Source organism: Daldinia decipiens, assembly GCF_022478715.1.
Source record: "Daldinia decipiens strain CBS 113046 unplaced genomic scaffold F4813scaffold_6, whole genome shotgun sequence".
NCBI lineage: Eukaryota > Fungi > Ascomycota > Sordariomycetes > Xylariales > Hypoxylaceae > Daldinia > Daldinia decipiens.
Window position 1 is genome coordinate 1,084,918 of NW_026054549.1, and position 27,013 is coordinate 1,111,930.

Sequence of the window (27,013 nt, forward strand, 5' to 3'; positions counted from 1 at the left end):
AGGCCTTTTCATGAGGCGTCACATTTCTACCGGCCTTCACAATCGTCTAGGTCAGGTTGGTCGGTCTCTGAATTTAGTTTTTTATAATCTCTTGTCAACTACTCGGGACTATTCCAATTCGCTAACGACGTTAACCTAAAAAACAATCAGCTTTGAGCAGCTGTTTTCTATCTTATATATCCCGGCTCTTATGCCAATCAAATTGAACACACGCTGACCTGTTTCGACGTTCCCTCGCTACTAGGTAGTTTTATCTTAATTATCGTCATTCGCATCTCGCTCCAGTAGCACCTCGCGGTCGTAGTCCTTCTCGCTAGCGGCCGGCAAGAACCTTGTCGAGACGGTAAAAGCAGCAGCAATGACGGTCACGATCAGCCATACGAGATAACCCCAGACCAATTCGTACTTGGCGCTAATAGCAAACAGACTGGTAAAGAGCACAGGAGAAAAAGCGCGAAGACCACTCGTGATGGTCAGCGCCAGGGCATTGAGCGTGCCTAGAGTCGCCGGAGATGGCGACACGTCATTTAGCGCAAGCTGAACCCCCGTGAAGGCCATGCTAACACCCGGGCCGAGTGCTAGGACGATAGGGGCTACGATCCAGAACGCAGCGTTGGAGGCGGGAGTTCCTTGATACAGAATAAGATTTAAGAACGGCATAACACCGACGAAGAACGGGTATGCGATGCCACAGGCGCGTAGAACACCGTTGGTTCCGTATCGACGCTGCAGGAGCGGGAATGCTAAGAGAAGCCATAACGCTTGAGATGCTCCGGTTAGACCCATGCATAGAGAAATCTGCAAGGGTGTAAAACTAAAGCCGCCGCGTTCTACAGACGTGTACCAGAATACGGGGACAATTGCAGTGTATGCGCACCCGAGGAGCATTGCGTGTCCGTAATTGTATAGCACGATGCCGACGCCAGGGGCTTTGAGGAGACGTAGCGCGGATGTTGATTCCGGTTTGTGCGCCGCGCCTGCTTCGCCGTCGGTAGAGTCTGCGCCCGGTACCTTGCTCCGATCCAACGTCTCTTCGATGAACAACGCGCTGGTAAATACGGCCGTCAAGCCGATACATCCTACGACAATAGACGATAAAGCGTAAGGGTACTCCTCGAAAAATGGCACGCCGCTAAACGCCCAGGGGTACTGATGGGCGGGGTCCGCGAGCGCGCCGCCGATGAGAGGACCGAGGAAGATGCCGATATTGCTAGTGAAGGCAAACCAGCTAAAGGCGCGGGCTTGGGTATGCGGGGTGCTGTGCTCGGCGATCATGGTGCGAATGGTGACGACGGTACCGGCGAAGATACCGGCTAGACACCGCAGCACGATCATCTGCCAGATAGAGCGCGCAAGCCCGAACAGGGAGACCGAAATAGCGACGCCGAGCAGAGACGATACGAGTACGGGTTTGCGGCCCCAGCGATCGGCTGCTCGCCCCCAGAACATCATTACGACCATCTGCGTGAGCGAGAAGAGGGACTCGACCAGTCCGCCGTAGAAACCTACGTCTTCTTCGCTCACTGCGTTGTTATGTTAGCCTTTACTCTTTTACTCTATTATCTACTTACCGCGTGGCGTAGTAGGAAGACGAGGACGAGAACGACGATAGGAACATACGGTGGCCATTCTCTTGTACCATCTGGTTGATGTACGGGAATATGGAAAAGAAAGCGATGGGCTCGACAAGACGCGCGTAACAGAGCAGGAAGATCTGAAGCCTCGGTAGCGGTTTGTTCTCAGGCCTATCGAGAAGTCTATAAGACTCGCCGTCCTCCGCGGTAAGCGTATCGCTTCCGCTTATCGTCGCAACGGGAGATACCACTAGAAGCGGAGTCGTCTCGCTGGCGGAATCGGGAGAGAAGGAATGGGTGCCATTCCCGCCACTCCCGCCATTCCCATCGTCGTTACTAGACGCCATCGTGAAATACCAAGTCTCGGGGTAATCAATTCGCCGTAATTCCTCGGTGGATGTATGTAGGGACTATTGAGTCCGCCGAGTCCTCGTCGGGTCTCTACCCTTCTTAAATAAAAGATCGCAGATTCCGTTACACCAGGCTTATCATCAAAATACAACCGGTCAACTTCGTACATGCTCTTATGTACTCCAAACGGGTAATTCGCAATGCTACATATGCATACACCTCGATTAGTCTCATGCAAGGGCAGAATGGCTGATCGAGGACGATATTATGAGATAAAGACGAGGAAAGAAGTTATGTAGATGGCCGTGAGGCGGTTGGCGTTTTATGTATTAATGCCCAGGTACGAGGGTTTCTGCTGTCCCGTCATTGATCAAAAACACAGTGATCCAAAGCACAGTGTGGTCTGCACCGTATATTAACTTTAGAGACGGTGTCTGACCCAATGCTTTGGTTCGTTGTGGGATCTTGGACCCTTATTATTCCTTTTCGCGTCAACGATCAATGGGACAAATCTCATATCATAGGAAACATTTAACACATGTGTGTTACATTCATTAACATTCATTGACTAGTTGGCTGCTAAAAATATAATATTACGAAAACAGAAGAGTTTTCCCGAGGTTGATCGAGAGCTGTCAATCTGGTTCCAAGTTCATAATCAATCATACCCAAACATTACATAAACTCCGACACGAAGAGAAATCATAATAGTCAGATAATATGCTTACACGCGGTACGGAAGTACCAGCTCGCCCGGCGCGTTATAGGTCGGGACTTTCATGTCGAGCGCTTCGCCGGTGTATCCGAGATCTTCGGCAACTAGCGTTGCTGCCTTCTCGCCAATGAGAAGAGCGGTAGAGTATCTGCGTCGTGTTAGAGGGCAACAAGGAGGTATCCTGGATATGATGTTTAACTTACGTGTTGCAACCAACGTTGTCGGGGCAGATGCTAAGATCCGCAACCTTGAGGCCCTGGACCCCATGGACGTTCAAGCGCTCGTCTAGGACACCATGCTTGACGATACTGTTACCCTCCTTCGGGGCCATAGAGCATGTCTAATATGAAATGGTAAGCATGGATGGAGCTCGCAAAAATAAATCGTAGCGATTACTTACGCCTAGGCAATGCCACGTACTTTCTACGTGCCTTCTAACCCACTCTTCGATAGCTTCGATATCTCTCTTGCTATACTTGAGATCGTCTCGGATGTCCGCCTTGTTGCTGTTTAGGATGTTGGCTTCTGGCCTCCTGGACGGCTCGGGGTTATAAGTACTCCAGCTACCATGCTGCAAGCCGGCGCTTAGATTGCCGGGGAGGGCGTAGCGTCGAGTCGTCTCGAGATCCATATCGTTGGCTTTGGCTGGAGAGTCATAGTCAAAGAAAGGGTGCATCGCCTGGACCTCTCCGGCGTAGGCTTCCATGCGACGTGCCGTCTCTCTGCTCTTAATATAACCCCATACCATCGGCGCCATATCGCGCTCGTCATTCATGAAGCCCGGGTCAAAGTCTGGAGCCTCGTAGGGGTCGGCAGACTTGATATGGGTGAATCCTCGCGAGAATGGATACTCGAGGAAGTGGAACATGGAAAAGAATTTACCGGGGGGAAGTAGCATATGATCGCCAAACCAACCGGCAATGATGGAATAGTGCATCACCGGCTTATCCGGCTTGTTCTTGAAGTATGACTTCCAGCCCTCGTTGAACTGCGGCGTGGGCCAAGACTCGAACTCCTTAAGTTCCTCTTCCGTTGGGCGAATCTTCACGCCGGCATCGATACCGTTGGTAGCAAGCGGCCCGGTTCCCTTCGCCGCCCATTCGTCAAATACCGCTGGAGATCCATTAGCATCACGACTGGCGATATATAATGCTTCTCTTACCCTTCTGCACTTCAGGTACGCCTCGAACGAAATCATCGAAGCTATCCGTCTCGGGTTTCGCGCGGTATACGGAGAAGGTCAGATAGTGGTCTTGGAAGTTGAGGCCCACGCCGGGTAGGTTGACAATGGGTTCAACTCCAGCTTTCTTTAGCTTCTCGGGGTCGCCTGGGAATTGTTAGCACTTGCGGGTTCGCAATCTAATTACAGAAGCATACCGATGCCGGATCGTTGGAGGATCAGCGGGGAAGAAAGCGTGCCTCCGGATACGACGATCTGCTTTCGGGCCCTGAAGGTGCGAGTCTTTAGCTGACTGGGGTGAAGCGGCTTGGTTGGCCTTGATACGAATTAGCGGTTTGCGTATAGCTCAACGTTCGATTGGCCTTACACCGTCTGAACAGCTACGGCCCTACCGTTCTCGATGATAATCTTATCTACCTTAGTATTGCAAGCTAGATAGAGGTTGTCATGGACGGCGCGAGTCGAATGAACGTATGCGTGGGCGCTGTCGCTACGTCGGCCGGTCTACATTCACGAACAGTCAGTTGCGAAGCAGAGGTGAATAGGGGCAAGGGCTAAGGGGCAAGGGGTCGTACGTCGCGATTAATCCACTTTAGCCAGTGTTCGGCGCCGTGACCGGTACTCAAGTCTTGCAAATCATCGACGACGGGAATGCCTTGAGATTCTGCTGCCCTAAGGAAGTCCTCCTTCACCGGATACGTGCTTATGGCAGTTAGTTTCTTGAGCATTCGAACTTGAGCTACAGCTGTTAACTTACTAATTGCCGAACGAAACCTTGATCGGTCCTTCGAATCCATGGAGATCCCTTTGGCTATCAGTATCTCTGGATGCCTCTCGATCTTTTTTCTTTTCTTTTTTGCTTACTTGTTATGACAAGCTCGTTGATAGGTCTCGTGTTTCTTCATGAGCGGGAGCAGTTCCTTGGTAGTCCACCCCTTGGCCTGGAAGTCGTCGTAGTCACTAGCTGAAGCGCGCGTGTACATCTACAAAGGTTTAGCGCCGAGTGGCTTGCGCTTAGGGTCTTTCACGTACCAAGAAGTTGATGCTGGAACCTCCTCCCAGGACGTGGGCGCACGGAACTACAGCTTTTCTGCCGGAAAGCCACTTAGATGGGCGAGACTCGTAGAAGGATGCCGTTTTCGAGTCCAGCTTCATGTTCCGGGGGTAGACCCCCGGCCTGAAGATCCATGGGTTGTTGAGGTTATTTTCTCCGGCCTCGATCAGAAGGACTTTAAGATTATGATCCAGATTTGCCAGACTATATGGAATGAGCATATAGGTAAAGCCCTTGCGGGTGGATCTTTGGGAAGACGTACCGACCAGCCACTACACATCCGCAACTCCCGCCGCCGCAAACGATGATGTCGAATTCCTCAGGTAGGGGACTCATGTCTGCTTCTTGTTGTTTTTCATCCCAGCCAAAAATCTTAGAGAACATGTTGGACAACTTCGCTGGAGGGTGACGATTGCGTTCTTATGCTTTCTCAAAAGCCGGGCGAGCAGGATCCAAATATGCGTTAGAAGAGGGGGAACCCCTGCACTTGAATAGCTCGTACGAAGTTGCCAATAGTCCCCCTTCCTACCGTCTAGGCTACGCGTCCAAGCTTGATTACTAGCTATATCCTCCAACAACCCCCCTTTTCCCAATGATTATTCGACATGTTTGCCAACTCATTCCCTGTAGAGGTCATCTGATATTTCGCGATGCAACATCCATGCATAAGTACCAATCGCAAGGAGAAGCTGGTCGGATGGAAGGGGAACGAAATCCAAGAGAGCACTCGCCGGCAGCGTGGGAAGGGTCACATTCGTCCAAGCACAAAACAACCTGGTTCTAGTTACTCTCTGGGCCTCCGGGATACCTTGCATCGGGTTTCTAGTTTAAACTATCCACGTCACATCTCCAACTTGTATATGATGATGGATAGATGTCTAAATCGACATATAAGGAAAGGCTAGACGTGATGCCGCCAACTAGCAGCCAGCGGGCCCTCGGTGAGGCTCGGAGAGTTGTCCTTCGCAGCCTTGTGGTCGTCCTACCCCTGCCTCCTGGCTCTACTGGGCAATTTTGCATATATCTGCATATTCATTGGCCACTAGCAGATGCAGCTAGTATGCAAGACGAACGCATAATGCGGGGTGAAAGCTACCATGAGGTCAAATACCCGACAATCTGTATGCACCCCATGCTTCCCCGCAGTTTTCGATATTATAGTTCGTTTTACTTCGTTGGGTCTATCCGAAGGAAGCACCTCGCATGAGCAGCTTGCACCAATAGTCACCCTGTCGTACCTTAGCGCTCTACGTCGATGTTGTGGCTGACCAACATGGTCAGCGTTTATAGGGTTGGCGGACTCTTGACCTCAGCTTAGGTAGGACTTCCCATTAGCCCCCCGGTTATGAAAATCCTCCAACGGTGACGAGCTCAGCAGGTCAACCTGGCATTAAATCTCCAATATTTATGTTCGTGCGTCTTGTGCCGGACGAGCCGAGAGGTTGCTTGGACGTTGATCGAGGCAAATTCAACCGGTGACAAATAGCTAAGCACTTCAGCTGCCACGACGTCGAACTGCCGACGAAACTTATCGCTAGACGATCCTCCCCGTATTACTTTGGATGCGGAACTCTTCTCTTGTTACATTCGATTGCTGCAATCAGCGAGGGGAAATTGGAGAAAATCACATCTCGCGCTGCAACAAATAACCCGTGATTTTCTTTTCTGGCCAATTCAAACATCGTGCCCTCCACCACTTAAGCTCGAGAGCCAATATCGAGCCCCGGTTATTGTTACGCACGCCTCGAAAGCTCAAGCCGGGACTACACGGCGAGCCTATGAAAGAAAAGACAGCCCGGTTATATTTGACCCTACCCCGTTACCTATAATTACGGATCGTCATCGTGATGAGCCTGCTCGGTAATCTTGTGGAGGATACTTGGCAGTTCCTATCCCCACGATAACCCTTACATCGCCTACTTCGTAAGATTCAGCGTTATGACTGTGGATACCTCTCACGAATTACGCCCTCAGAGTTGTGCTCCCGTAGAACTGATAGCGTCGTTCTCGCAAAACCCTTACGGTTATATGGGCATGTTGATGTTATTGGACAATCCTAAAGTGTTACTATGGAATATACAGTATATAGCCCAGAATGGACGGCGCATATGGTTCGCCCTACGATGCGAATGAGAGAGAGTTCTGCATATTAAGTTACCTAGGCAGCCAATCGGTATAGTATCAAGAACAAGCCCCCACGCCCAGCTAGATATCCGACCACGACCGTATCGCAGCGGCAGCGATAGATCTATCGGCGTCTCGAACCTATGCGAGACATGTATGCATGATAGCTACGTTCTCAGTTTATAGTGATACCTGCCAAGTGTTTCCTCCATTGACGAGCTAGGCAACTCCCCGAATAACAATAACAGGGCGTACATCCATGCTACGTTTACATGGGATGGTGTGCAACTGATCCTCGGGATTATAACGAATATGCAGAGGGCTGTACGGTGACATAGTATCTTGGAGGCTACGCAACTGCCGTTACACTTCGCTTTAATCCGATGCCCATCCACGGGGCAGGATCGAAGACACGTTGCGCTGGGCTCTGGACCTTATCCCCGGTGACATATCATATTTGTTTGCTAATGGCTATACGAATCCGTCCTAGTAATCAAAGGCCTAAGTCTCCTCTCGTCTAGTTGCGTATAGACTATGCATTCGCTTAGGAGAAAGTTCGGTATCGAACAAAAGTCACATTGCCAATGTTAGTTACCTCTTCTACCATCCTTAAACAACGTCGATATATATGACTACGTTACACTAGGCAACGAAGGGCGGAAATTTGAAGTCGTATAGCGTCTAGATAGAGCAAAGATGGTCGAGACGTAAAGATATGCCTACTCGCTGCAACAGTTTGGATGGTAAAGAGTGGGAAACTATTTTTCATTCCAATCCAGTTCACAGCAGGTTGATAGCGGGTTGTAGCAAATAGACCTTTCATACACAGCAGCTAGAGATCCTAGCTCGTTTGCAAGCGGTCCAGCTTTACGATATGCCCGTCTAGCTCACCGGTAGAGCGCCTCACTAGTATTATCTTTAAGCAGCTAACTTTTTAAGGAGTTTTATCTCCAGAGGAACGATACGCGGTAATGAGGAGGCAACAGGTTCGACTCCTGTGATGGGCAATCCTTTTTTTTTCTTTCTTTTTTATTGGGTAGTTTTAGTATTTAAAACTCTGGATAATTTTACCTTTGAATTATTCGAGATTATATTTCTTCTTCCCTTCTCTCCGCTAGGTATAAAATGAATTGGCCAATGATCGACTAGAATCCTTCTGAATCTCTCATCCAATCAAAACCTCGAGCAATTTTCGTCCCTTAAGTCTTCTACTAAAAATTTCTACATCCACGGCAAGATGGCCGAGTTGGTTATGGCGTGAGGTTAAGGTCACCTTAATATCGTTTCCTCATGGAGAAATCCGCGTGGGTTCAAGTCCCACTCTTGTCATTTTTACCTTTTTGTATTTCTTTCTTTTTCACTAGTTAATTTTTTGTTATTTTTTCAACCTGGCCTAGCATGACCACTTGGTATTGGGTAATGTCATGGAACAATAAATTTTTAGAACCATCCTACTTGACCGTACACTTGAACCTAGTGCACGGTCCATGGTTAAAAGCTACCCATATAAGACTAAGACTGCGTGGAGGCCATTTCTCTTTAACTAAAAACGGAGTGTCTAAGGGATGAAATTTTTGGGCTTTCGAAAGCCCACAAGTTGACTTCCAGATTAAGTCGATATACTCGTAAAGAATAGGGGGTTTAACAGTGCCCTGCTAGCTCAATGGTAGAGCACTGAACTTCTATCAGATATTCAGAGGCTGTGGGTTCGAGTCCCACGTAGGGCTTGCCACACATTTGTAGACACCTCACATTTACTGTAAGTGTTTTTTTATTTTTTTATTTTTTAAACAAAAAATCCGTCTCTTTCTTCCGCTTTCTTAGACAACTCTAAATAGAATTTGGAATTTCACTCACGCATGAGAAACTCGCTTAATTACATGAAATGCTTAATATCATCCTTGGCCCATATATTGGGTTATTCTGTTCGGACAAGTCAAGCTGCTTTGGGTACGTATGCTATATCATTAACTATTTACTGGCTATCTTCTTAATCTAATGTCAAACGCGTTTCAGTTCGCTTGGAATTGGTTGTTTCTATTTTCCAAAGCGTATGCGTTATTGCTAATATTGAGAACTTCTAACAGTTCTGACTTTCTTCGTCTGTTATAGACTCCTCGTTCATTCTGATAAATCTAGTGCTTCAATAGTGCGGGTTGTCCGAGAACCAAAGGTGCATTACCTCTTCAGCTTCGGCTATGCTCATTATGTACAGATTGGAGTCCAACGAATCGTAAAAGGTCTCGTCGTTTGGTGCCAACTCCAGATTCGCAGCTTCCACCGGAACAGATTCATACGTTATGACTGGCCCAGTGGGTTCGCGTGGTATAACTCTATACAATTTCACCTGCTCGTCCATGGACGCACGAGTAAGTCGCATATGTAAAAGCTTGGCCATATCAGCATCAAGGCGGCCGTGCAATTCGACGGATTCGAGTTGCCTAAAACTTACGACCGGCAGAACGATCCTGTTAAATGTTGTTAGGATGCACCCTCGTGCTGTCCATACAGGGCGAGGAAAGACGAGGGTGCCGTGGTCGACTGTAATCTTTAATCGACGGATATTAGGGGCTACCTGGGCAAACCACACGAGGCAAAAGAACAGATTGTCACAAGAAGGTCTAATATCATAAATGTAGGTGACATCGAGGGAGCGAAGCCGAGAAGGTTGAAAAATACCGTCGCTTGAAATACGGACAGAGCCAGGGCGGAAATCGGGGTACGTAATGGCAGTGATTTCTGCGTGGGAAGCGCAGAGCATGTCATAAGCTTCGCTGTATGCTCGCTTACAGGTCTTGGGAAGACCATGTGGGTTAGAGAGTGCCGAGGCAACCTCCCGAGGACGGAGGACGCCATTGTACTCATAGCTTGCTGGTGTATCGATGTGGTAATACTCGTAGATTTTATTGCGCAGCTCGCCCGGAAGAGAGAAGAATGGGGACTGCGCTTGATCTAACATCGTGTTGAACATGATGGACTAAGAGGGGTTTGTAGCTGTAGAATGTTGCCAGATACTATAAAGACTGTGAAGCGTTGCAAGGCGTTGTGAAGTCTTGTAAGGCACTGTGAGACGGCTAGAGAAATGCTAACCTCAGAGAAAATATAGGCGACTATATATTACATTAATAACGCTGATGGTATACGAACAATATCGATAGTATGATATCAATGCTTGTTTATGTACAAGATCATTGTGGTGTAGTAGCTATCCGGCCATTGCTAAATACCTCTCCTTGTTGATTCAATGTGATGGTACGAATGTATTGAAACGATCTGTTAAGGGGTTATAATCATACATAATTGTACATGAAATGTACATGAATATGTGTACCCAAGGTAGATGTTAGATAGTTTTAAGACCGTAGTACTTGCACGATCTTGTATGTAAATCGTTGGTTGATATTTTAAGTAAACTCATGGTGGCTAGTAGAGCCGTTTGCCCCACCTACCTGCATGTATTCCTATGTATTGTACCTAGGTAGGCAGGTTAATGGTTCCTGATAGGGCAGGAGTATTAGGTCAAACACCAGGGGTTTTTTTTTATAGGTACCTCTCTAGCGTACCTAAAGTACGGAATTCAGCCTCAGCCGTCAATCGCCAATTCCCCCCTCTGTTGCCTAATCGCATTTTTCCTTCTCTGCTAGGATTTATGTATAAAACAAACCTTTCCGGCCGCATCTGCTCAAGTTAGAAGTTACCCTTCAATCACATCTCTTACAATCAATCTCGCGAACTATGGGCAAACCGGACGGTAAGGTGGCGGACGATGCCGTCTCGCTGCGTACCAACCCCGGCGAGAGTTCTAGAGCGACCTACAGCGACAACGATGATCTCGACATCCCCGAGACTGCTATCGATGACCTACCGCCGAATTATACCGAAAGCGAGTCGTTGCTCCCACCGCCCGACGCGCAGACGGCTGCTCCCGGCAGCGGCTTGGCTATGGCCCAAACACCATTCGTCGAAGACGCTATGCGGTTCAACGACTTGAACACTGGCGCCCAGTACTGGATGGCCAAAAGCCTCGAAAGCCCGGCTAATCTCGAGAGACATATTCGACACCTCGCCGCAATTCCTCCGCGGCCTTATATCAAACTTGTCGGAACGCATATCGAGACTACGAGAGATAGCAAGGGCAAGATGGAGAAGAATACGATTACCGACTTTGACGTTTCTATCGAGCTAACGCCGTATCTCTACTCGGATGCGCAGTATCGCCGTTCGTGGGATTATATCCGGACCGTAGAGAACGGCGAGAAGGTCCGTCGTGGTACTATATTTAGGAAGCGCGCCCCCGGCTCGAATCAGAGCATCGAGGTCGGCGGCGTCCCGAAACCGACGCTACAGGAATGGTGTCATCGGTACTCTGCCAGCCACGCAGGCTTGAAGGTCTTTGCACTCCAACGAAGGATGACCGGCTTTGACGAGGAGCACGTTAAGAGGAAGCTGAGAGAGCTGGTAAACCGCACGAACTACCGCGGCCATCTTAAGGTGGAACTCGTCACGAAGGACTCCCTGATCGAGTGCTACAACGAAGCAAGGATAAACAAGTGGCGTTTGACGACGTGGATACAGATGCTGTTCACGTTCACTCTCCTATTCATCTTTTCCTGGCCGTACCTGTGGCTGCGGACTAAGAGATGGGAGGTTGTCGTCTCCGAGTGGCCGTTCTCGAGGATAGCTGACGACGGCACTAAACAGTACGTGAGTATCAGCGAGGACCAGTGGTTTAATATGTGGGGACGAGCTATATCCAGCGCAGTGCTGCGGAAGCGGCAGGCGCTGCTGGATCAGACGGATCTGAGGCGGGCAGAAGAGCCCGAACCGACCTTCGAGTCCGGAAACTCGACGGTCGACGGGGCAGTGGGCCTGTTCAGGGCCGGCATCAGCGCTATGGACGAGGTGAACCGTCATTTAGGATGGGGAGGAGACTGCTAGGAGCATTCTCCTGTAGCACGTCATTGTTGGGGTTGTCCACGGGAATGCTTTATTTATGGGAGCGCCTTTTTTGTGTTTGGGTTTCTTCTGAGCTATGCAAGTTTGTGGGTGAAGGTTACCATTATTAGCGTACTTCTTGGGACAAGGTGTGTGAAGGTATTGGGGAGTTGCTGATGCTACATAAGGCGCGTAATGAATACCGAGACCATTTCCCTGAAATGGAAATAAGCGGGACGGTTGTATGTCACCTATTCTCTCCTGTATACTGTTTTGTTACCTGCCTTGCTATGAAATGTACCGAATGAAGCTATATCTAGACGCCGTATGTATTGGTAAGTCGTCGTCTTCCTTACTGATGATTTCTAAAACGTAGGGACGATAGCCCTGGATATACCTGAATATGAAAGGAGTTCTCCCACGCAGGTTTCTTTTTATACAGCACCGCAGATGAATCATTACCTATATAAACATCTACGTTATACTCGCTTCGATATGGCACCTATTCGTGTTGCACTCATCGGCCTCTCCTCGTCGGCGAGGACCTCCTGGGTCGCCCACTGTCATTTGCCTTTATCACCCCCGGCGAAATCTTACTATGGGATTGTTGCGCTCCTTAACTCGAGCGTTGCGTCGGCAGAAGCAGCGAGAAAACACTTTTCGCTTCCTTCGGATGTGAGGACTTATGGCGACCCAAATGACTTGGCCTTAGATCCTGATGTCGACTTTGTCGTCTGTTGCACTCGAGCTGACACTCATAGCTTGACGACGGAGCCATCTTTGCGAGCCCGAAAATCTGACAATATAGAGTGGCCCATCGTAGAGAATTGCGAGAGGCCGTTGCTTTGATGGTTAACAAAAGACTACCTAGACAATAGTATCACTGGGCTTCAGGGGGTCTCGCCTATAGTTCTCAAACTCAGAGCGATATTCGTGCCTACGGTAATCTCTTACCTAGAGACTCGCTCTTTCGTATTTCACAAACCGGAACATTGGGGCAACCCCATCACCATTGCTTTTGGGCACACTATCGACTACATGCACGAAGTTCTCGGGGAGTTTGCCTCGTTTAAAAGTCTAATGCAGATACAGCGGCCAGTCGTCGCAGTTCTTGGTAAGAATGGAACTCGAATCAAGAAGATAGAAAGCGACGTACCTGATTTTCTGGCTGTTCATAGGAAGCTAGCCAAGGGGAAGGATTGGCCTCGATTACACGATACCGTCGCGAGAATGAAGGAGATAGATGAGGTCTTTAAATGGTATGACGCGCAAGATGCGTAACTACATTAATAAGTTGACCGTCCATGTCTCTAGATACATCCTCACTACCTAAGTTTCCATATCTGCGATCACAAGTGTAGGCAACGATTGAAAGCGATCGGTTTCGCTTATGAGTTTTTAATCGCCCTTAATTTACGTAATTGATTGTAGGTAGTTCAACTAGGTTGCTGATTTCGTATACCGAATTGATATACCTTCGTAAACCTCGGCTTGAAGTTTCCCTTATGAATGCCCTTGCATTAATAGATACCGATCAAGTTCAGCACGACTAGGTCTTGTAAAGGTAAAATTGCTAAACGCGCTTAGCTTATGCTTTAACTCTTATCTGTGACCTGGTAATATAGAGATACGAAATATCATTGCCACCAATGCGTATGATAGGCACTAACCCTAACTTACAACTTCTAAACGGGTGTAAATATCTGCATGGATTTAAGGCCGAGAAAAGCGGGACTGAACGGCATCGGCCCCGGTACCATCGGGGTTTAATGCGGGAACATATGTAATACATGTATATGATTGGTTCAAAAGCCGTTTAAGACGAGCCGGTCATTTGGTACGCGTAGATCATTTAGACCGAGATTTCCTAGAATGGATTGGCAAACTATTTTGGATAATTAAATTGTGGACCGCTCATAGGTAAGCATTATGAATTGGTTAGGTATTTGACTTGGGCGCTTCTAGTTACTAGACCATCTCTACGTCGAGCTTATCGCATTGATTTCTTGTAAGTCTATCTGGTAATGTATCTACGCGGGAGGTAATTCGGGATCTCTTATCTTTTATCTCAAGTAACACAAACTACAGGGATATCTATGAGGAACGCGGAGGCCCCGTCAGTCGCGTGGGGCGTTAACCGGGTGGAGGCAGGTGAAAGATATGTTATCTAAATATTTGCAGGGATTAATTAGAAAGCCTAGTCCGATCTAATCTGCTGAAGCGCAGGCGAACTTTCAGGTGTGATGTCAGTCCGCATAAATTTTCACTTTCTCTACCAGCCTAACCTACCCAAGTATGTAATCAGCCGTAATATTTTCTTGCTACTCGTTCCTATTCTTTCCTCTTTATCGTCATTCTATTCTTCGTTCAAAACCTATCGTTCAACTTAAAAGGAAATACCAATCGATATTGCCATTATCGCATGGACGTTATTATACAGATGGAGACTTAGTTAGCATATAATTTTTATACTCTTTATAACCGCCGTGGCATTTATCAAGCGCCACTTGTTTACTTGATCGCGTGCTCAAGTCGAAGTATTAGATGATGATGGCAGATCGCGACGTGAAAAAACCGGTCAGCACCGCAGGCGATGCGGTCGGCGACGAAGCCGATGTGGGATCGGCCGACCAGGTGCTCGTGTCCCTCGGTTACACTCCCGAGATGTCGCGGAATCGGTCCACCCTTCAGGTTGCTTTCATGTCTTTCGTCCTGGCATCGATCCCGTACGGTTTAGCTACGACTCTCTATTACCCTCTGGTCGGAGGCGGACCGGTCAACATCATCTGGGGATGGGTTGCCGTGTCGTTGATTATTATTTGCGTTGCCGCATCGCTCGGCGAAATCACGAGCGTATATCCAACCGCCGGTGGTGTCTATTACCAGACGTTCATGCTGGCACCTCCTCGCTGGCGTCGCATCGCTTCTTGGACCTGTGGTTGGCTTTACGTGGTCGGAAATGTTACGATTACCTTAGCCGTCAACTTCGGCACGACGTTATTTTTGGTCGGATGCGTCAACGTGTTCGAGACCGCGGACGGTCAAGCTCTGCTCGCCGGCGAATCCTACCAAGTCTTCCTTATCTTCCTAGCCATCACGCTACTTTGCAATGCCGTCTCGTCGCTAGGCAATAAGTGGCTACCTATCCTCGACGTACGGATTTTCTGTTTCTCTCTCCTCTCATCGACGCTCGGCTGATGCTGACATTTGATTTTTAGACCTTTGCGATCTTCTGGACCTTTGCCGGTGTTATCGCTATCATGGCCTGCGTCTTGGCTATCGCCAAGGAAGGTCGCCACGATGCCAGTTGGGTATTTACGCATTTCGAGGCTAACTCTGGCTGGACGCCCGGTTGGTCTTTCGTCGTCGGTCTCTTACATGCCGCCTATGCTACCTCTTCTACCGGCATGATCATCTCGTAAGCATCTAAAACTCATCTCGCTTGGTTCCATCATCCTTACAAAACTACAGTATGTGCGAAGAGGTCCGAGCGCCGGCCACGCAGGTACCCAAGGCCATGGTATTGACGGTATGCCTCAACACCGTAGCTGGGTTGATGTTTATGATACCGTTAGTGTTCGTTCTTCCCGATATCGAAGGACTTATCGTGCTCGCGCAACCCGTCCCGGCGATTATCAAGAGCGCCGTAGGAAACTCGGGGGGCGCATTCGGTCTGCTAATTCCTCTCCTCGTTTTGGCGCTCATGTGCGGCATCGGCTGCACGACTGCTGCGTCGCGCTGCGTCTACGCATTTGCTCGCGACGGCGCCATTCCCGGCTCAAAGTGGTGGAAGCAGATTAACCATAAACTCGACGACGTTCCCTTGAACGCGATGATGCTCAGCATGGCCGTGCAAATTATTCTGGGCCTCATCTACTTCGGCTCGTCGGCTGCTTTCAATGCTTTCTCGGGCGTCGGAGTTATTGCGCTGACGACGTCTTATGCTACGCCAATCGTTGTCAGCATGCTCAACGGACGCCAGGCCGTCCGCACCGGCAGCTTCTACCTAGGTCCGATCGGATGGTTTTGCAATATCGTGTCTCTATGTAAGTCTCGCCTGCCCGATCGTGCCGAGCTTCGCGCCGGCCGTCGTCTCACGGGCTAATAAAAGCATAGGCTGGTCTCTACTGGCCATTCCGTTATTCTGTATGCCAACTACCGTTCCGGTGACGGATCCTTCTCTTATGAACTACGCTTCGGTGGTCTTCGTAGGATTTACGGCAATTTCGGCTGGATGGTATGTCGCCTGGGGCCGTAAGAACTATTCCGGCCCTCCGACGTGATTTTTCGAACTGTTAGATATAGACCGTGGGATCGTCCGCCTCGTGCGCATCTCCATCTGCCCGCGCCTTGCCGCCCTGTACTCGCTGTTTAGATGTGATACCCAAGAGAGTGAAAGATTGCGATCAATATCGTGTGCGGACAAGAGTTGTGATAAATATTAATGGCGATAGTTCACGAGCCGATACGCCATACGAGCTCCGGCGAGTACAACCACGCTATATTATATACGTAGATATTATTAACGCCAAATTCTAATACAACTCGGCAATGTGTTTACTCGGTGTCAATTCGATTTACCTTAGCATGCCTCCTCGTCGAAGCAAGCTTGCTGATTCCTTTCTATCTTAGATCAGCTACACTGTGAATAGTAATCGTTGAGCTTTTGGCATTTTCCGCTCTGGAGAGTAGGTAGTCAGTTGCGTTTGATAATACAGAAGTTTAGCGGGGAGAATCTTGACTTACACTGCAGTTGGTACAGCCGGTGAATCCGCTTCCTCCGCATTGACCGTATAGAGACACGCCGCATCCCGACCCGGAATCGCCCGTGTTTGCTGGTGGAGCGGCCGTGTTTGTCGCGCTCGCGGTAGGAGCACTACCTCCATTGCCGCCAGCCGTGCTCGACGGGCCCTTTCCGGCGGCGCACGTGCTCGCGCAGCCGGAGCATGAAGAGCCTGCGCCCTTTGTCGAGCCGCCCGCGTAGACCGTCGGGCCGGGCGCAACATACGAATCTAACTTCCCGTGGATATTGACGAGAATACCGGGATCGCTTGCCTTATAGGCACCAGGCAGCGAGACACCCGCGGGCTTGGCGCCGCCGCCGCCCGTGACGGTCAGCTGGAAGCACGTCATGTAAAACTGCGCGCCGCCGCTTTGACCCGCCGTGTGTAGAGCCAAGGCTTCGGCCCGCAGGAGGTAATCACCAGCAGCTATATCGGATGGGATCTTCACATCCATCCGGCCGCAACACTCGTTGATATCTTTGGTCCCCCACAGATCGTCATCAGCGCTTGCTCCCGACGGGTTCTTGGCCCACGTGTCGGCGAAGACCTTGAACCATGACGAGGAGGACCCGTCGGCCGTCGAGGCATCAGCTACGGAGGCCATGTATACTTGGACTGGTCCGTAGTGGGCGCCACCGATCGCTTCCGTTGCGCAAGTACGGTCTCCGGGTTGCTAACCAGACGTGTTAGCTGGCATATAAAATAAAACATACGAAATATGAAGGTATACATACCTGATGAATCTCTACTGTCACTGTCGATCCTGCGGTGACGCTGCATTTTCCGGATGCGGGCTTAGTACCGGCATTGCAGGCGATGTCCTTCGACGCTACGTCCGTCACCGGGGAATTAGACAGCGGTAATCTAGCACACGAGGCCCCGTGAGAGACGTGTTAGTAACTGGAGAAACTCGTCATTAGGATATACTTATCATATCAACGCCGTTTATCCAGAGGTCCTGGAAGGTGGCATGGCCGGCGACGGGTATAGCGCCCAAGGCGGCCACGGTAGCTAATAGTGTCGATCTCATAATGAACTTATCGTTTAGCCGTAAGACGTGCGTAGATTCCTATCACGCAATTTGAGGCTAAGGGCGGGCCGTTTGCAGATCGTGGGGATTACATCTTAAAAATAATAGTAGCCTCCCTACTTCATCCCCCAATTTATATCGACGTGGCTTACAAACCCGCCCACCGCTTAACACCCTACTTCGCAGCAGAAAAGTTCTAGTCTCGGACTACACATCGTCTCTTTCCGCAGCGCTCGTTTTGGCCGTCCCATGTGACCCCCCTCCCGGACTTGGTAGACCGGCTTCCCTAGCTCGCCCCGAATAACAGCTGAAACCCCCGCAAGACATGAGGTAATGCTGCAACCTGCGCCAAGGCCGAGCCGCCCAATATGGAAATCTGGAGATTGATTCCGTTCCCATTTCGAATACCACCGCGCCGCCCCGACACCCACCAATCGCGTCGCCGGGAAGCTCCGTCGGGTCAGACAAGCTTTTTTCTCACAGCATCTCGACCTTCCGCTTAGGTGCCACCCATAAAAACCGGGTTGGGTCTATCGCTCCGTTATCTTGTCAAACTGCACCGCATGAACTAAGCACGAGTCGTCTTTTCGGTATGGGGATCCGGAGACTCGCTTGCGGAATTTGGACGGGGGGTTGGTTATGGTTGTAACTGTCGTGCTCTGACCCTCTTTCGCCAATTTGGTGGTGTAAGTAGCCGAGCCATAGGTCACTAGGTTAAAGATGGGATATTATAGAACATATATTGTGCATGGTTGATTTGATTTGGATATGTCCTTTTGAACTTACCACCTCCTAAGCAACATAAGCCTGCTATTCTCGTCCAACCTCCAAGTACCACCAGCAGTCACGCGTTTAATTTGGGAGTAAGACTTTATATCACGATGGTTTTTGATCTACTAGAAGCTTCAAGGTCTGAGAATGGAGATTTGTATAATAGGCTAGCAACTCGGTAGACTAAGTAGACGAAGTAGCTATGGACTCCGGCGTATCCACCAACTCGGTGCCTTTATTGCCAGCCCTAACATTAATAATATTTGCCCCGACACCACCGCCGGCGTCGCTTTCCTCCTCGGCGAGCTTGACGAGGTTTGAGCTATGCGTAATAACTAAGACGTACGATAGCCTTTCCGCCATCCAGCGGCACCATTTAAGCACGGAAGCTTGGCCGCTTACATCTAAGGAGTCAAAGGCTTCGTCGACAAGCATATACCTCGCCATGTGGGGACTTCTGGCCCCTGCCATCATAGACAGCGCGAAGAACAGCGCCAGATCTACGCGTTTGCGTTCGCCACCACTTCGCTTTGCGTAATCAAGTGCCTGGTTCATCGACAGAGACGGCTCAAGCACTGATGTAGACCCCCGATTACCATCGCGGTCGTCACCATCGCGGTATTCTTCCTTGAAGAGTGCTCCGATGGTGCCAGAAGTCATATTGCGCGAGTAGTTTGCGTCCTGGTACATGACTAACAGGATCTGTCCTAGAAGTTTGTTCAGCTCCCCTAGGTGTCGCTCGGTGACGTGATGCCGAAACGTAGCCTTTGCTACCTGCCGTCGCGTAAAAGCAGACTGCCAAAAGGCAAATATTTCCCTGTGCGAGTATATTTCTGCAGCCTCTTTCCTTAGGTCGGCTGCTTGGCGGACCAGGTCAAAAAGGGATTCGGCATCCGATTGGAGGTGTCCTTTGTAGGTGGTAATTTCTTTCTCTTTGCCAGCGAGCATCATATGGTACCGATCCAACGACACTTGCCATTTTTGTCTCGTCGCATCAATGTCCTTTTCTCGTCCGTCTAGATCCTGCTGTTTGCGAAGTCGCTTCTGCTTTTGGTTTTCATACTGCTGCTGGAGATGATCGTATTCTCTTGTCGCACGCTGTAGCTCATCAATGGCGGCACCTAACTGAGTGGGAATGAGCAATGCTCGCTGTACCGTTATGCTCATGATATCCCGTTGGGAAGTATCGCTGGAGAAATTTGATACAACGTCCGTTATAGTCGCAATCTTGATTTGTGCTTCCCCGACGGTGTCGTTGACGGCAACGATTGCCCTCATGTGGTTGTGCCACCGCTGCGCTTTCATGACGTTATGAGTATTTCGCAAGTATATAAATCTAACCACAGACGTCCAGATATTCCGAAATATGATCATGATACTCGGTAGAAAGCCTTGCCTGCTGCGCTCCGCTTTGTCGCGGTTCTCGTCGGCGGATGGAGGTGGAATCTCTAATATTTCGTTATCTTCCAGCAGACGTTCGACTGTTCTTTCGAAATCATCCAATTGCGCACCAGTGGCTACTATGTCCTGCTTGATAGCTGCTCCCTTACGATCTATTGACAGACGAGCCTGCGCAAGCTTTGCTAATGCACCAAGTTCCCCTACTTCGCCGTGTGCTCTAGAAACGCCCCTTTGAAGCTCCGAAAGCTCAGGCTCTAGATTCGGCAATTGCTCACTCTCAAGTTCCTCCCTAAGCTCTTTTATCCCGAGCTCTTTCGCGTTCAGGGATGAGAAGTATTTTTGGTCTTCGCGTTGCAGCTGGTCGATGATATTCTCGGCTTCGCCAAATAAACGTTTCAGCGTCTTAACCATCTGGGAAACCCGACCTTTGAGATGCGTGATCGTATGGGTAACCTCGTTGAGCCGCGACTGCTTTACGCCTAGCTCCTCGTCTACCTGGCTCACCATCGAATTGCAAGTTTCTGCACACCCATCCAGGATCCCTAAACCCAAAGCAGCTTCGATCAACTGCCTCTTCTGCAGCTGCGAGGCGCTCAAGAAGCTCTGAGTGCTTTCGTTGCCTAGAAGAACCGTCCTGATGAACGTGTCGAAGTCTACGCCCAGCAACCCGTTGATAGACGCCTGAGAACTTCTGGCGCCGGGTCCTTCAAACTCGGGTTGTACGATACCGTCCTTTTCCACAATCACGCGATTCTGAAACTCGCTATGCTTCCTGAACCGCGAAATCGAATACCCGTTGGCAAATGTAAGACGGACGTTGCAGTTCTTCCCGACGACGTCGTTGACAACGTCGTTCACCCCAAGCCCGTCCCTGATGCACTGTCCAAATTGGCACCACACGATCGCCTCGATGATTGTCGTCTTACCCGCGCCATTTTTTCCGATTATGAAGTTCATACCAGGTCGAAAGTGACGCTCAAATTGAAGCTCGAGAGAGCCCTGGACGCCGAGGAAGTTTGTGATTTCGATAGAAATAGGGCGTGCGATAAAGATGCGTGCAGGTTCGTTCGTTGGAACAGCCAGGGAGGTGGACAAGTTGAGAATATCCCTATACTTGATCGTATCGTTGACCTTGTCGCGAACAGAACTCCCGACGTTCACGAGTCGCTTTCCTACGGCGGCTAATAACTCCCGCTTGCTCTCAAGAGCAGATCCGAGACTTAGAGAAGACACGTATTCGTCGGCAACTTCACCAAGGTCGGTCGGCTCGCGCTCTATTTGTTCGGCTATCGGTCTTGGCGAAGCAATGGCCGCGCGATCAATGGAATCGGAAGATTTGGTGTCCCCCGTTTCATTTGACAATTTCTCGATCCCTATATTCGGCAGGTTTTGAATATCAGCAGGAAGCATAGTCTTGCCGAGACCGGTCTTCTGAGATTGCCACGCCGGCTCAAGAGGCTTCCAGTCTCTTACGCTGCGCGCTCCTAATTTAACTAGAATTTCTCTAGCTGAGACGTATTTGTATCTTGATAAATTCCCGGTAATCATGACATGTTTATCGCGGATTTGTTCTTTGTCCATCTCACCCGAGAGTATGTCTTGGATGTCCATCGACACGTAACCGACCGCGTGAGGGTTACAGATCAAGTCGGTCTGCAGAGTCTCGGGATTGAGCAAGATGGCCCCCTTCTCGGTGTCAAACAGATCTGCCCACGTAAGCTGCAACGGGGCCCCAATATACGTTATGCTTCCACGGAGATCCTGGTCCTGTTGGCTCGTAGCTTGGAGAATCGTCTGGTGGCTGTGGAAGTGGCCAGTAAAGGTCCTCGCCAACGGCGCGAAACCACCCACACCAGTAAGGCCGGGATATCTTACGGAAAACCCGGGCTTTCCGGTCTCCGAGTTGACGGTGTATTTCTGGGTTATAGCCCGGTTTATAGCCAGGTGTCCGAACCCAACGGTCTGAGCGGCGCTCTTCGGGTCCAAGTTACGTATCTCCTTGACAATTTGGCTCTGGTCTTCGCGGAACGGCATCACAAATACCCGTCGGCCATCCCATTCGTGACATCCTGATTGCGTATGGAGCGTTACGAAGGGGGCTAGCCGACTAATAGAAAGCGCCTCCAAGGCCGAAGTGGTGTAATCGAAGCGGTAAGCCAAATCATGATTTCCTAGGATGATATCGACATGCGGCACGGCTTCTACCAGCTTGCTTAAAAAGCGGTAGCATGCCGAAAGGACGTGAGTCGGCTGCGAAGTACGCGTCGTGAGCAGGTCACCGCAGATGATTGCGCGACAAATGTTGGTACGAGACTTGGGAAGGGAGGCAATCCAGTTTGAAGTTCGTATGACTCTATCAAGATCACGTGATCCGAAATGAATATCGCTAAGTAGTAACCATGAGGGCTTAGCATTCATACTTTGTATAGTAGGTCAAACAGTAGAATCCCATCAGAGAAGATCAGGGTCGGAATTAAGCTTAGGATACTCGGAATTGTACTGCTCGTGCTGTCTATGTACCTAACCTAGGTATGTACGCAAGCTCGTCGCATTCTAACGGGTGCTTAGGTACGCTTTAATTAAGGATTGGTCCTATAGTTGGGGATTGATCCGAAGTACTTCCGAATAGGAGGGCTTCCCATATATCTTAGATGTATTTTCCAACTTTCATCCATTTTCACATTATCTTCATAATTTCTTTTTTCAGGATTTTAATAAAAATGGAAATAGCGTCTTATTTTTTACCTTTATAACGCTATCCCCAATTATAGGGCTAATCCTTAATCAAAGCGCAGTACTCGTTCGGGTACGACGAGCTTGCGTAGACAGCACGAGTACTCGAAAATGAGTCGAGATATTGGGTCGATTAAAAACTGGAATAGTTCTTATCGATTGGTCCATCCTCTTATCCTCACTATGCAAACGTCAGTATTTCTCGGATTGACTAAACTTTCATCTCTCTTCAATAAACATATCGACTAATGGTTACTTGATCGCCATAACGTTGAATGCCCGAATAACCCCTTTCCCAAGGCAATAAACCAGTTGTACAGGTTTTGTCACTGGGCGGATCTGTTAAATACTTGACGTCGCGCTTTGTTCATCCCCCCAGCCCTGGCTTAATCTAATTCCGATAAGCTCGAGCTAGGATTATGACTGATTTCCATAAGAGCTTGGTAATAACATATACTGGCACTTCGGCATATACTCTCGCAGTCTATATAAAACCGGAATCTGGGGAATTACCCCGCATTGACGAGTAGCGCGCCCACATATTCAACCTACAATAGTGAAGAGGCAGATCGTGTCTGCATTGTGGGGTAGTATGGGGAGTTCGAGTGATAATGCAGAGAAATCGGCTATCTATCTCTATCGCTGCAGAGGGAGGAGACTTCATGGTATGATGTTTGATAGCTGGCCGCATTGCTTTATAAAGAGGGCGTAGTGTAACTAGATTGGGTCTTTCAATATGTCTCAACCGACCACAAAGAACCCCCTTAACAATATATTGAACTGGAGAAGATGGAAAAAGTCGAGCCTCCACAATACCTCGAGGCCAATACCGAAAAGGTTAGTCAAGTTGAGCTTATAATGATTAGGGTCAACTAACTCGATACTAACATGCAGGGGAAAGCCGACAAGTCTCTCCAAGAGACCAATAATGGAGGGTTTGATCACAACCGCAGCAGGCTCTTAAACCGACGCCTCGACATCCGGATACTCCCGCTATGTTGCTGGTTATATCTACTCAACTTCTTAGACAGGGGAAATATAGGTAATGCGAGGGTATTGAATCAAGAGACCGGAGATGATCTTCTTCACAAGACAGGGACGTCAAGTAACGGGTATGCTCTTACCGTGACCTTATTTTCTGTGGCATATACCCTGTTCGAAGTGCCCTCCAACTGGGTTATGAAACATTATGTAGCTCCCTCTAGGTGGCTAGCGATGCTGCTGGGTAGCTGGGGACTGTTGACTTTGGGGTTTGCTTTTGTTAGGAATTATGCCACGGTTTTAGCATTGCGCTTGCTCATCGGCGTAGTAAGTACACGATCCTATGACGAATAACAATTCGAGACGGAAACAGCTTGGTTGCTGATCCGACATAGTTCGAGGCCGGCTTCTTCCCCGGCATTGTTTACCTTATAACAATCTGGTATCGCCATAACGAGCGAGCTGTTAGGATAGCTTTTGTCATCGCCTTTTGCAACCTGGCTGGAGCATTCGGGGGAGCTATTGCCTACGGTATGGGTACCATAAATGGCGCAGCTGGAGTAGAAGGGTTTCGCTGGCTCTTCATAGTTGAGGGCATCATCACTATTCTAAGCGTGCTGCCGACACTGCTGTTCTTACCAGACTACCCAGCCCGTGCCAAGTTTCTCAGCGCGGAGGAGAAGAGTTTTGCAGAAGATCGCCTTAAAGATCGAGGCGGCGGGTGGAATAGAGAGCATGCTACGCGGAAGGAGGTCTTGGAGACGTTTTTCAGTCCACGAATGCTAGCTCACTACCTTGCCTACGTGGCTAACGTAGTGACCCAAGGCTCATTCACATTTTTCGCTCCGACTATCGTCTCCGGCCTGGGATATCAGAGTATCCACGCCCAGCTAATGACAGTCCCACCGGTATGTCCTTTGAAGTTGTGCTTTCTATTCTTGCCCCGTAGGATTCAAACTTTGATGGAATTTTCTACTATGACTATCCACCTGCATTCCTATTAGTAGAGACGCACCAGTTATTTTGACGTCTTTCGACGCCAAGCAAGATCTGGAATAAAACAGTCGAAAAGATAGGATAGGTACGCGAGTTCTTCAAGCTAACATCTCGTCTTCATCTAGTGGGTTGTCGGGTTCGCGGTAGCCATCGCCCTTTCTTACTCTGCTGATCGGTTCGAAGCCCGCGGCTTTCATATCACCGTAATTTCAACGATCGGCGGCTTAGGCTGGCTCATAGCTGGATTGCTACCGCCGACCGCGTATGTAAAACGATACGGCTGCCTCTGCATGGCAGCAGCCGGAGCCTTCCCGGCGGCGCCGTCGATGACGAACTGGGTAACATGCAACACGCCGAGCTTATTGACAATCCCATTCGCAATCGCCCTGCATAATTCATGCGCTGGAATAGGTCAGATTATCTCACAGTGGATATGGAAAGTAGATGAAGCAAAGCTGGGGTATCCCACCGGAAATTTCGTATGCGCAGCGTGTAACTTTTTCGTGGCGATAATAGCGCTTTGCTTAAGGCTGTACTATTCGAGAATGAACAGGAAAGGGGTGAAAGATGCACGGGGAGAGACGAGAGTCTGGGCTTACTAATTGCTGTAAATGAACGACTTAAAGACGACGAGAGATGATGATCTTTATGGGAAGTTTTGGGTACCAGCGAGAGGAAACAAGTCGATATGTACTTTGTCATGATTTTGATTTTACTTTTGGCATGTAATGACCGCCTTACTGCGAAAAAGAGACATGATTTGCTGGTTATCATCAACTGCTATTAAATACCTAAGCTAAGTACCTAAAGCTTTCTGGAGACCTCTCAGAAACGCCCTTCGTTTTTATAGGGTTAATTTCTACTATTTTGCCGTTATGCTCTGGGTAGGAGGCCCTGAAAATGCGCTCGATATCTAAGAGAAACCCATCAAAATATCTCCATTACGCGCAAGTATCTCCTCTCAAGCGAATATTAAGGAACGGAGAACTCAATGAATACCCAAGTATTGACCAAGGCTAGTCATAGCTTGAGGCATTTCAGGATAGGAGATAATACGTAAATGGAGAATCGAAATGATCAGTATTGATTTAAGAAATTTTTTCGCTAATTGGTCTCTATTGCGTTTTTCCTTTTCCTCCCAGTTTTGCCGCTAAGCCTCTCTTTTCAGGGGCTTTTCTCAGGCAGACTGGTTAGGCATTCCGATTAACGAGAGCTGTCTAATTGGTGACCGTGACAATGATCCTGTTGGAAGAGAAAACATAGCCCCGCTCCAGCCTCTTCAACGATATACCTTTTCACTCATATGAATTCGGCTCAGCCCAAAATGAGTTAGATTGGATTTATCCTCTCGCGAACATACATGTATGTGTATAACTCTATCACCAGCTTGCATTTTACCTATATCATTTCAGAATACCCGTTGAGCCTCTGTCTTAGGCTTTATCAGTGGTTCTACGTCTAGGCTTCAATGTATAAAGCCTTAGTGTTGGCCGGCAGGCTGAAGCCTGATGCTAGACTGGGGCTCGCACTATGCGAATTTACTACCACACTCGACGAAGAAAGTCGTAGAATATTCGTTAAGATGCGGTCTAGTCCATCTGCAGTACCAACTGCTTCAGATGTGATAAGAGTTACCGAGGAGTTGAACAGAGAATGGGCTAAGCGTCATAGAGCCTGGAGGCTACTCGGGACGAGACTAAAGAATTTCTTGAGCCGAATCCAATCAATTGCCAGCATTGGAGATGTACTGGTGGGCGGTTCGCAGAATATTCTGGTATGTGGTGTTTGGTGCGCTCTGAGGATTTGTCTCGAGGTAAGCTAGCCTAACGTCGGCCAGAAATATCGACTCCTCCTATTACTATCTCCTCATCAAGCAAGCTATGAAAATTTATGGCGATGGCAGCGACGGAAGGGATCGTGTTTCTGGATTTTCGGGACGAAATAATACTCAGCCTGGCGTAGCCGAGATACTTCGTGCGTTTTGTGGCTAAATGGCAGCATGGGCAGCGGAAAAACCGTTACATTAGCGAACATCGTGGCTGATATTCACTTACGACAACCGTGCCTTTATTTCTTCTGCGTATCAAAGGAACCGGAGTCTCTGAGCTTTAGGGGCTTCTTGGGAAGTATTACTTACTAACTACTAAGAAACATCCCCTTTGACGATCCATTCTGGAGTTTTGACACGGATGAAGCCACATCAAAGCTAGCAACACTCGAGGGGATCACCAACCTTCTCTTCCAAGCCACATCTAAGGATGAGGGATTCTTTTTGGTAGTGGATGGCATTGAGAATTGCAACAGCGACGATTCCGATGATATCATTAAGTTCCTCTGATCTGATGCAGGAAAGAAAAGCCTTTCTGTGCTCATCAGGTAATCCT

The 27,013-nt window shown here is 49.0% G+C and overlaps 10 protein-coding genes and 3 non-coding genes across 13 annotated transcripts; 8 read left to right on the forward strand and 5 right to left on the reverse strand.

The window, feature by feature from the left end:
• Positions 1-4: 4 nt before the first annotated feature.
• Positions 5-2,261, reverse strand: F4813DRAFT_300379 (MFS general substrate transporter). The gene is made up of 3 exons (XM_049240753.1): positions 1,621-2,261; positions 219-1,523; positions 5-135 (listed from the first exon to the last, which is right to left on the reverse strand). The coding sequence occupies exons 1-2, from the start codon at positions 1,919-1,921 to the stop codon at positions 256-258; spliced, it is 1,569 nt and encodes a 522-aa protein (XP_049102613.1). The 5' UTR covers positions 1,922-2,261; the 3' UTR covers positions 5-135; positions 219-255.
• Position 2,262: 1 nt separating this feature from the next.
• Positions 2,263-5,258, reverse strand: F4813DRAFT_400783 (putative alcohol oxidase; the record flags this gene model as incomplete). Its single annotated transcript, XM_049248312.1, has 11 exons — positions 2,263-2,788; positions 2,844-2,980; positions 3,041-3,753; positions 3,803-3,967; positions 4,018-4,136; positions 4,188-4,324; positions 4,396-4,522; positions 4,578-4,625; positions 4,685-4,803; positions 4,853-5,078; positions 5,137-5,258. The coding sequence occupies 11 exons, from the start codon at positions 5,256-5,258 to the stop codon at positions 2,650-2,652; spliced, it is 2,052 nt and encodes a 683-aa protein (XP_049102614.1). The 3' UTR covers positions 2,263-2,649.
• Positions 5,259-7,874: 2,616 nt separating this feature from the next.
• Positions 7,875-8,005, forward strand: F4813DRAFT_t41. Its single transcript has one exon. It is a non-coding gene; the product is annotated as a tRNA-Thr (tRNA).
• A 224-nt stretch (positions 8,006-8,229) lies between these two features.
• Positions 8,230-8,327, forward strand: F4813DRAFT_t42. The gene has a single exon. It is a non-coding gene; the product is annotated as a tRNA-Leu (tRNA).
• A 320-nt stretch (positions 8,328-8,647) lies between these two features.
• F4813DRAFT_t43 lies at positions 8,648-8,725 on the forward strand. The gene has a single exon. It is a non-coding gene; the product is annotated as a tRNA-Arg (tRNA).
• Positions 8,726-9,088: 363 nt separating this feature from the next.
• Positions 9,089-9,969, reverse strand: F4813DRAFT_400785 (uncharacterized protein; the record flags this gene model as incomplete). Its single annotated transcript, XM_049248313.1, has 1 exon — positions 9,089-9,969. The coding sequence occupies one exon, from the start codon at positions 9,967-9,969 to the stop codon at positions 9,142-9,144; it is 828 nt and encodes a 275-aa protein (XP_049102615.1). The 3' UTR covers positions 9,089-9,141.
• A 599-nt stretch (positions 9,970-10,568) lies between these two features.
• On the forward strand, positions 10,569-12,434 carry F4813DRAFT_350534 (uncharacterized protein). The gene has a single exon (XM_049242315.1). The coding sequence runs from the start codon at positions 10,734-10,736 to the stop codon at positions 11,934-11,936; it is 1,203 nt and encodes a 400-aa protein (XP_049102616.1). The 5' UTR covers positions 10,569-10,733; the 3' UTR covers positions 11,937-12,434.
• F4813DRAFT_386846 (uncharacterized protein) lies at positions 12,429-13,214 on the forward strand (the record flags this gene model as incomplete). Its single annotated transcript, XM_049246469.1, has 2 exons — positions 12,429-12,752; positions 12,828-13,214. The coding sequence occupies 2 exons, from the start codon at positions 12,429-12,431 to the stop codon at positions 13,212-13,214; spliced, it is 711 nt and encodes a 236-aa protein (XP_049102617.1).
• A 1,269-nt stretch (positions 13,215-14,483) lies between these two features.
• F4813DRAFT_386847 (amino acid transporter) lies at positions 14,484-16,216 on the forward strand (the record flags this gene model as incomplete). The annotated part of the gene is made up of 4 exons (XM_049246470.1): positions 14,484-15,086; positions 15,152-15,351; positions 15,405-15,979; positions 16,050-16,216. The coding sequence occupies 4 exons, from the start codon at positions 14,484-14,486 to the stop codon at positions 16,214-16,216; spliced, it is 1,545 nt and encodes a 514-aa protein (XP_049102618.1).
• Positions 16,217-16,566: 350 nt separating this feature from the next.
• Positions 16,567-17,747, reverse strand: F4813DRAFT_386848 (lytic polysaccharide monooxygenase; the record flags this gene model as incomplete). Its single annotated transcript, XM_049246471.1, has 4 exons — positions 16,567-16,614; positions 16,680-17,390; positions 17,452-17,546; positions 17,645-17,747. The coding sequence occupies 4 exons, from the start codon at positions 17,745-17,747 to the stop codon at positions 16,567-16,569; spliced, it is 957 nt and encodes a 318-aa protein (XP_049102619.1).
• Positions 17,748-18,180: 433 nt separating this feature from the next.
• On the reverse strand, positions 18,181-22,737 carry F4813DRAFT_300448 (P-loop containing nucleoside triphosphate hydrolase protein). Its single transcript, XM_049240754.1, has one exon. The coding sequence runs from the start codon at positions 22,335-22,337 to the stop codon at positions 18,702-18,704; it is 3,636 nt and encodes a 1,211-aa protein (XP_049102620.1). The 5' UTR covers positions 22,338-22,737; the 3' UTR covers positions 18,181-18,701.
• A 704-nt stretch (positions 22,738-23,441) lies between these two features.
• F4813DRAFT_379401 (MFS transporter) lies at positions 23,442-25,231 on the forward strand (the record flags this gene model as incomplete). The annotated part of the gene is made up of 4 exons (XM_049245452.1): positions 23,442-23,489; positions 23,547-23,960; positions 24,029-24,541; positions 24,755-25,231. 4 exons carry the CDS (start codon positions 23,442-23,444, stop codon positions 25,229-25,231), a joined length of 1,452 nt encoding a protein of 483 aa, XP_049102621.1.
• Positions 25,232-25,960: 729 nt separating this feature from the next.
• On the forward strand, positions 25,961-26,743 carry F4813DRAFT_300487 (uncharacterized protein). Its single transcript, XM_049240755.1, has 2 exons — positions 25,961-26,403; positions 26,467-26,743. Exons 1-2 carry the CDS (start codon positions 26,098-26,100, stop codon positions 26,572-26,574), a joined length of 414 nt encoding a protein of 137 aa, XP_049102622.1. The 5' UTR covers positions 25,961-26,097; the 3' UTR covers positions 26,575-26,743.
• The last annotated feature ends 270 nt before the right edge of the window (positions 26,744-27,013 follow it).